This window comes from Balaenoptera borealis (genome assembly GCF_965194805.1).
Source record: "Balaenoptera borealis genome assembly, chromosome: 3".
NCBI lineage: Eukaryota > Metazoa > Chordata > Mammalia > Artiodactyla > Balaenopteridae > Balaenoptera > Balaenoptera borealis.
The window spans coordinates 75,560,624-75,569,783 of record NC_138866.1 but is presented as its reverse complement, the minus strand read 5'-3'; the positions used below and the strand labels follow the sequence as shown (position 1 = coordinate 75,569,783).

The 9,160-nt window shown below is 39.9% G+C and overlaps 1 protein-coding gene across 6 annotated transcripts in view; it reads right to left on the bottom strand.

Annotated features, from left to right (window-relative positions):
• Positions 1-7,140: 7,140 nt before the first annotated feature.
• Positions 7,141-9,160, bottom strand: part of TEP1 (telomerase associated protein 1) — a 40,406-nt gene continuing 38,386 nt past the window's right edge. For 3 of the 6 annotated variants that reach the window (XM_082384903.1, XM_082384902.1, XM_082384904.1), the window contains 5 exons: positions 8,996-9,092; positions 8,157-8,262; positions 7,845-8,050; positions 7,611-7,715; positions 7,141-7,373 (listed from right to left, as the gene is read on the bottom strand). In XM_082384903.1, coding sequence (XP_082241029.1) covers positions 7,251-7,373; positions 7,611-7,715; positions 7,845-8,050; positions 8,157-8,262; positions 8,996-9,092 — 637 coding nt within the window. In that variant the 3' untranslated portion in view covers positions 7,141-7,250. Of the gene's footprint in view, positions 7,374-7,610; positions 7,716-7,844; positions 8,051-8,156; positions 8,263-8,995; positions 9,093-9,160 lie in introns of those variants that run through there. The other 3 variants (XM_082384905.1, XR_014242517.1, XM_082384906.1) reach the window with 3 other exon arrangements.

Here is a 9,160-nt window from a genome sequence, read left to right as displayed (position 1 = left end):
TCCAATGCAGGGGACATGAGTTCGATCCCTGCGTGAGGAACTAAGATCCCACATGCCACAGGGCAACTAAACCTGCGTGCCATGACTAGAGCGCCTGCATGCCGCAACTACTGAGCCCATGCACTCTGGAGCTCGTGTGCCACAACTATAGAAACCCGCATGCTGCAACTAGAGAGAGAAGCCCACAATGAAGAGCCCACATGCTGCAATGAAGACCCAGCTCAGCCAAAAAAAAAAAAAAAAAAAGAATGTAGATACAAAAATAAAATGCTATCAAGCCTAAACCAGCAAACCATAAAAAAGGATTATACAGCATGACCAAATGAGATTTACTGCAGAAATGCAAGTTTGGTTCAACATACGAAAATCAACCAAAATTGATGGTTGTGACTTTTGCCAAATGTAGGGCAAAAGTCACATGACCATCACATTAGATGCAGAAAAAGCACTTGGCAAAATTCAACACCCTTTCACGATAAACATTCAACAAACTAAGAATGGAAAGGATCTTCTTCAACCTAATAAAGGATGTCTATGAAAAACCGCAAAAAGACTGAAAGTTTTTCCCCAAAGATCAGGAACAAGACCAGGATATCTGCTCTCACCACTTCCATTCAGCATTGTACTGGATTCTGGGCACAGTAATTAGATAAGGAATAGAGGGGAAAAGGCATCCATATTGAAAAGGAAGAGGAAAAACTATATTGGCAGATTATATGATCTAATATACATATATTAGATTACATGATCTAATATATATATAGATTAGATTACATGATCTAATGTATATATATATATTAGATTACATGATCTAATATATATATAAAGCCCTAAACAATACATGCAAAAAGAAAGTAGAGATAATAAGTTCAACAAGGTTGCAGGATACAAGATCAATACACAAAAATCAATTGTATTTCTATACACTAGCAATGAATAATCTGAAAAGGAAATTAAAATCCCTTTATAATAGCATCAAAAAAATAATTAGGAGTAGATTTAAATCACAAAACTTGTACACTGAAAATGACAGTACATTATTGAAAGAAATGTAAGAAGACCCAAATAGGTGGAAATACACTCCGTGTTCATGGATTGGAAAATTTAATATATCTAAGATGGCAATACTCCCCAAAGTGATCTACAGATTGAGCGCAATTCTGGTCAAAATTCCAACAGCCTTTTTGCACAAATGAACAAGACAAACCTAAAATTCATATGAGATTGCAAAGTGATCTTGAATAGCCAAAACAATCTTGAAAAGGTTGGAGGACTCACTTTCTGATTTCAAAACTTACTACAAAGCTGTAGTAATCAAGAAAGTGTGGTACTGGCATAAAGATGATATATAGATCAATAAAATTGGAGAGTTGTGAAATAAATACATGTATCTATGGTCAACTGATTTTCAACGAGGATGCCAGGGCTACTAAAAGGGGGAAAGAATAGTTTTTTCAATAAATGGTGCCAAGACAACTTGGATATCCACATGCAAAGTAGTCAATTTGGAATACTACCTCACACTATATGCAAAAATTAACTCAAAGTGTGTCAAAGACTTAAATGTAAGAGCTAAAACTATAAAACTCTTAGAAAACACAGATGGAAATCTTGTGACCTTGGATTAGGCAATAGTTTCTGAGATATGACACCAACAGCACAATCAACCAAAGAAAATAATAGTGTTCATCAAAATTTGAAACTTTTGTTAATCAAAGGACACTATCGGGACTTCCCTGGTGGTCCAATGGTAAAGAATCCACCTTCCAATGCAGGGGACACGGGTTCGAACCTTGGTCGGGGAACTAAGATCCCACACGGTGCAGGGCAACTAAGCCCGCGTGCCACAACTACTGAGCCCATGCTCCTCAACTAGAGAGCCCACATGCTGCAAACTACAGAGCCCACGCACCCTGGAACCAGTGTGCCACAACTAGAGAGAGAAAACCTGCACACCACAACTAGAGAGAAGCCCACACGCTGAAACAAAGAGGCCACATGATGCAACAAAATATTCCGCATGCTGCAACAAAGACCCAATGCAGCCAAAAAAATAATTAATTATAAATAAATAAATAGATATACTAGGGGAAGAAAAAAAAAGGACACTATCAAGAAAGTGAAAAGACAACCTATAGAATGGGAGAAAATATTTGCAAATCATAACATGATGAGGATCTAGTATCCAGAATATATAAAGAACTCTTACAATTCAACAATAAAAAGATAAATAGGGGCTTCCCTGATGGCACAGTGGTTAAGAATCCGCCTGCCAATGCAGGGGACACGGGTTCGAGCCCCGGTCCGGGAAGATCCCACATGCCGTGGAGCAACTAAGCCTGTGCGCCACAAGTACTGAGCCTGCGCTCTAGTGCCCACGAGCCACAACTACTGAAGCCTGCATGCCTAGAGCCCCTGCTCCGCAACAAGAGAAGCCACCGCAATGAGAAGCCCGCGCACCGCAACGAAGAGTAGCCCCCGCTCGCCGCAACTAGAGAAAGCCCACACGCAGCAACAAAGACCCAACGCAGCCAAAAAAATAAATAAAAAATAAATTTATAAAAAAAAAGATAAATAACCCAGTTAAAAACCAACCAAAGAATCTGAATAGAAATTTCTCCAAAGAAATACAAATGCCCAATAACAAGCACATGAAAAGATGCTCAACATCATTAAATATTAAGGAAACAAATCAAAATCACAAGATACCACTTGACAAACACTAGCAGGGCTGCAATTAAAAAGACCAAGAATAACAAGTATTGGTGAAAATGAGGACAAATTAGAAAACTCACATGTTACTGGTGAGAATGTAAAATGGCTCAGCTTCTTTGGAGAATAGTTTGGCAGTTCCTCAAATAGTTAAAACATACAGTTACCATGCGATCTACTAATCCTGACCTTAGGTATGTAAAGAGAATTGAAAAGAAATGTTTACACAAAAACTTGTACGTGACTGATGATAGCAACATAATAATAGCCAAAAAGTGGAAACAACCAGAATTTCTATCAATTGATGAATGGATGAACACAATATGCTGTATCTATACAATGGAATATTATTGTATTATTTATTGTTATATTGTATTATTATTATTGTATTGTTTATTATTATAAAATGGAATAAAGTATTGATACATGCTACCAAATGAACCTTGAAAACATGCTAAGTGAAAGAAGCCACACAAAAGGCCACATATTGTATGATTCCATTTATATAAAATGTCTTGAATAGGCAAATCCATAGAGATGAAAAGTAGATTAGCAATTGCCAGTGGCTGGAGGAAGGGGTGAGAGGGGAGTGATTCGGTACAATGTTTCTTTTGGAGGTAATAAAAATGTTCTGGAATTAATGGTGATAGTTGCAGTGTTGGAATATACTAAAAACCACTGAATTACAGGGTGAAAAACAGGACTCCCCTAACAGCACTAGTCCAGTGCTTAAGGCTCCGGGGAAGGGGGAACGAGTTTGATCCCTGGTCAGGGAACTAAGATCCCGCATACTGTGCAGTGTAGCCAGAAAAAAAAAAAAAAAAGGTGAAAATGAATTATATCTCAATTAAAAATGCTATACTGAATTTTTGTGATATATATTTTTCCTTTATAAATAGTGGCCAAAAAAAGTTGCATTGACATATACATACTATGAAGTTTAAGTAATAAAATGCAACAGGCTCCCAAACAGTAAAATGGATATTCATGAGCCCATACTGATATGTGAATGACTCAATATATAAATAAGTGGGGAGGAGGGGATGAACACTCCTTTTAGAAGAATTTCAATTAATATAGAAGGGCTGAGGGAAATAGAAAATCATCATTAGAAAATCACAGTAATAATTGCTCAGGCAAGATTGATGGATGAATATTAAAAAGTCAGTGAAAACAGAATATTTGCATAGTCTAAAAAAACTTACCTCAAAATTTATTGATTTTGTGGTGATTACCACAAATTCTTTGATATATCTCCCTCTTAGAGGTTTAATCCCCTTCCCCTTGAGTGTGAGCTAGACTTAATGACTTGCTTCTAACAAACAATATGGAGAAGGTACAGTAAGAAAAACCTGGCAAACATCACCTCAGCCTTACAAGTGATCAAGGTTAACACCACTAGTCGTAAGTCATGTTGATATCATTGCTTTTGATATGATGTAACAAGAAGGGCACATCATCTCTTGTATTCTTCCTTTAAATTCATAATTTCAGTCTGTTCATGAGAAGACAGCAGACAAAGCCAAACTGAGGGATATTCTACAAAACACCCGACCAGAAATCTCCAAGAATGTCAAGACTATGGAAAGTCTGAGAAAGTGTCACAGTTGAAGGATTAGACTAAGGAGCCATGATGCCTAAATGCAATGTGGTATTCTGGATTGGACCCTGGAACAAAATGAAGATATTAGTGGGAAAACTGAGGAAATCGAATCACATATGTAGTTAATAATATTGTACCAATGTTAATTTTTTGGTTATGTAAGATGGTAACACTAGAGGAAGCTGGGTGAAGAAGGGTATGTGGGAATATTCTGTGTAAATCTTAACTGATCTTTTTTAAAAAAGGACTAAGAGCCATTCTACTGGAAAAGCATCAACACAGGTTCTTTGAGGGTATAACTGTGTATCTGGTTCCTAGTTCTTCCAGATACATGGTAGGATGACACTTCCCTCCCCTTTGACAGTAGGCAGAGCCATGTGACTTGCTTTGCTCACGTATATAAAATATGAGTGGAAGTGATATGTTTTATTTCCAGGTAGATTTAGAGCCAACAAGTGGGTTTTTTTTTTCTTTTTTAAAAATTCTATCAGTTCCCCATATATATATATATATATTTTAACTGAAAAATTGAGTCCAGATTTCATCTGACTGATTAAATATATACCAATAACCAAGACATTTTTGGGAAAGAATAACAAGGTGATACTTGCACTAGTGGATAAGGAAAAGAACAGTCGAGCACTTCCTGAACATTTACCATGTAAGTGTCAACTACTGTTCTAAGTGTTTCACATGTTTTAACTCATTTAATCCTCACAACATCCCTAAAAAATAGGCAATATTATTCTGCCTATTTTACAGATGGGGAAAGGGAAGCAGTCTTGTTAAAACAAATTTCTGACCTGTCATGGAACAATACTTTCGTAAAATATAATAAAAATGAAGTACCAGGAAAATGAACCATCAAGAATTTGTGGAATAGCACTGGTCCACAAACCAAACTTTGAATAGATATGTTCTAGATTTCAAAAACAAATTGTGGTGAGAGTTCCCCGATGGCCTAGTGGTTAGGATTCTGGGCTTTCACTGCTGTGGCCCAGGTTCAGTCCCTGGTCGGGGAACTGAGATCCCACAAGCGGCATGGCATGGCCAAAACAAACAAACAAACAAAAAAACCCAAACTGTGCATAGATGTGTAAAAACAGATGTTAAAAACTGACACATGAAAAAGGTGCTTTTGTGGGTTGAAGAAGAAAAGACTGCTCCAATGTCCTATGATCCTATAATCCAGTGACTATAATTGAACTCATCCAGGCACTGGGAGACACTGAAACTGTTTAATGATAAGAACTCAGAAAATATTTAACGTAAAACCTAAATTGATTTTCCCTTCAACTCCCTTGGGGACGTATTTACTGTCACCTAGAACCTGTTCTTCGCTCAGAAGATTATACTTCTGAGCGAAGATTATACAGAAGAAGATTATACAGCAATTATACTTTGGCTGTGTATCTCCAAGATAAGAAAGATCACTCCCTTCAGGCGGACCTGGTAAACAAAGTTGAGTCTACTGAACAAGGTAGGCTTTACTTTCTCCAGCCCCACTCCTCCATCCTCAGCTGGGGTGCCTTTGTAGAATTTTTAGAGCATGGCAGACAGACATCTAGGGCTTCCTCCTGTCCTTGGCCCATGCTTTCAGGGAAACAAAAGGCAAAAGATTGAAACCAGTGACTTCCAGGATGACGCTGTGCCATGGTTCTCTGTAGCATTTCTGGGTAGTATTATGAATCGTAAGTTTCAAATTACCTTAACTTGGACTTCTAGTCACAAGGTTCATGTAGAGCAGGTAGTCTAGAAGGTATACTTAGAGCCCTTGCATGAGGCATGTGAGAAAAGATAGAAGCATGACCTATGATTAAAACTTACTAGCTGATGGCATTCCTTATGTCTTTATCCTCAGGCTGAGAGAGAATATGAGGCATTGGTAGAAATAAGATAAAGTCCTTCAGGTGATTTCTCCACGTAAAATCTGGAATCAGGGCAAAGTAAGAATAAAACTGAGTACCCCTCAACTCCCTAAATCCAGAAAACTCTAGACCAGAGTGCAGTGATATGTCTCTGAGAGAACGCTACCAACCCAGGATAAAATCCTGTAATAGCTCTGGCTTATCAGACACAAGTCCTCGACTTCTTGGACACCAAAGACCCTTAACCCTTCCTTAACCCTTAGAAAGAAAGGGCCTCAGGGAACTTCCTCTCCCATAAAATAGAATTATAGGAAAATAAGACGGTCACAGTCCACAGCAAGTCCCTGTGTAGGCATTGTTCCACCCTTCAACTCATTTTATCTTTATGAACTTCAATTTGAGAGGGATACCCTTTTGTGATCTCCTCCAAGAATGCAAATTACTATACCGACTAATGCTTCCAAGTCAAGTGGCTGCCGCTGCCCTGCCAGAGGCTGTGAAAGCCAGAAGACACGTTCTGCTCTCAGTGCCCTGGCTTCTCACCTCTCACCTGGGCAGTTGGCTCTGAGTAGATGGGGCTGTTTCTGTGACAGGAACCTAGTGTTGTCCTGGTTCTATCCCAGTTCTTTGCAAATACCCTGACCAGGGCACAAGTGACTCATTCTTCCTTCTCTTGCTCTTCCTTGAACAAGTGAGAGGTCTTCAGATTTCTGTTCAAACTAAGTGCTGGTCAACATCACTTTCATTCCTCCTCCTGGTAGGAGTCATACCTTTCGGTCCTGGGGCCAGAAAATGACACAAGAATTCTAAAGCATAATTTCAAAGAATACTAAAGATCTGGTTCACTTTCTTGCAGTTCTAGTAAGGATTAATGTTAAATCAGAAAAGAAACATAAGAACATCCATATTCTTCCCTCTTGGTCCAAATCCACATAAGAACACAGGCAGGACTGCATGTGAGATTTTCTGACCTTTTATTTATATAATTGTATCAAGAACGTAGCCACTGGTGTCTTCAGGCTTTGCATCTCTAGCACAAGCGGTCTCTTTGCCCTGAGCAGTGATCTTCATCCCCAGGACAGAAAGTATACATTGCCCTGCGTGTCTCCCACTGCGAGCTGCAGGGTAGAGTTAGGACCCAGCCAAGGTTCCAGGCAGCTCACTGCCCCTTCACATCGGAACAGGCCCAGCTACGATGGGAACAAAAACGGGAGATGTGGGCTACAAGCCTAGGGCCTCCTTACTAACTTATTTGTCTCACACCAATGACTTTTGTTTAGAAACAGGTTAGTTGCACATTATTGCAAGAAGGACAGAAGAAAACAATCTTGATCTTTTGCCCTTTCTTACCCCAAGTTTGCTCTATGACATCCCTTTAGCCCTCCTTACACACACACACACACACACACACACACACACACACTTACGAGCTGCATACTGGGTCTCTCCCACAGTTTAACATCTCTGTCCTTTGAAGCTGTCACCAGCAACTCAGGCAGCACGTGGAGGGCTGTGACAGAGCCCGTGTGAATCTTAGGGAGGGAGGGGAAGAGGTGTGGTGAGTTCTCAGTGGACCCTCCTCAGACAAGGAAGCAGAGAAGTCCGCTGGGTCAGATCTAGAGCCTCCTCCCCAACGTCTGTGACCTTTCCCTCAAACTCACCTTTCTACGCTGCCGTGTCTTTAGCTGTGGGACTGCTGGACGGGTATACGTGTCAGCACATACACATGCGTCTGTCTCTGGAGTTCGGGTTTCAGGCATTTCTACTTTTTCCTGCCAGATATTATCTGTGGTCCATTCTCCTTCAACGTTGCATCTAGCTAGGTTCCACAGCGTCCCATCAGAGCTGGCACACAAAAATGAGGACTCTGCCATTTCAAGGGCAGAGTTTGAGCCAGGTCTTAGACTTTGAAGGATCCACCATCCTCCCCTAGGCCACCTCTGGATTCCTTGGGCCCTCCCATCACCACTCACCAGATTCAGGTTTGGCCTGAGTTACTGATATGAGGGTCTTACTAGGATTCTCTAAGCTCAGATCAAATTCCGGGCACTCTTCAAACTCTCCTAATTCCTTTTGGCTCTGTGAAAGGATAGATCATTTTGATTAGCCTACTTGTATCACTTACTGCTGCCCAGACAAAGCAACTCTTTTCTGCTCTGGGCTGGTCAAGATTTTTTAAAATCGTATCCTAAATACAGTAAAGTACTGATACACAAATCTTAAATGGACATCTTGATAAAATTTTACACGTGTATACATCCATGTAATCCCTGCCCAGATCAAGATGTAGAACATTTCCATCACCCTGGAAAGTTGCCTTCATGCCCCTTCCCAGTCAATACCAGAGTATCACCACCCCCAGAGCTAACAATATTCTGACTTCTGTCACTATAAATTAGTTTTGCTTGTTCTTGAACTTCATTTAGGTGAAATCATGTAATATGTACTCTTTTGTGTCTGGCTTCTCTCGCCCCACATAATGGCTATGAGATATATCCGTACTGTTCCAGACACTGCTAATACTCACAGTGGCAAGCCAAGACAGACATGAAGAAAATGCAATTAAAAAAACTAGGTTTATGGTTTCCCACGATTCTTTTAAACACTAGAATCCTTTTTAGTATCAGTGAAATCTTACAGGGAAACCCAATATAAAATGCTCTTAAGTAGAGCTACAGTTGAAGGAAGAGAAGGGGATTTGGAACCAACTGCTTTTCCCTTCCTTCCTCTTATCCTCCATCATGGCCCCAAGGCTTTAAAACATTGGTCCTGGACAAATGTTTGTTTTAACACATACCCAGACAGAACTTACTGAGAAAGAAAGAACTCTAAGTTTCATTGACTGCAGGACAAACACACCATAGTCCTGGTGGGTGGACAACATTATAGGATCTTCTGAATAGCTTCTCCTGGTTTATAAGAAAGAAAGAGGCTAAGCCCAGGAACACCTCTCCGTAAGACCCCGATGTTTGTTCTA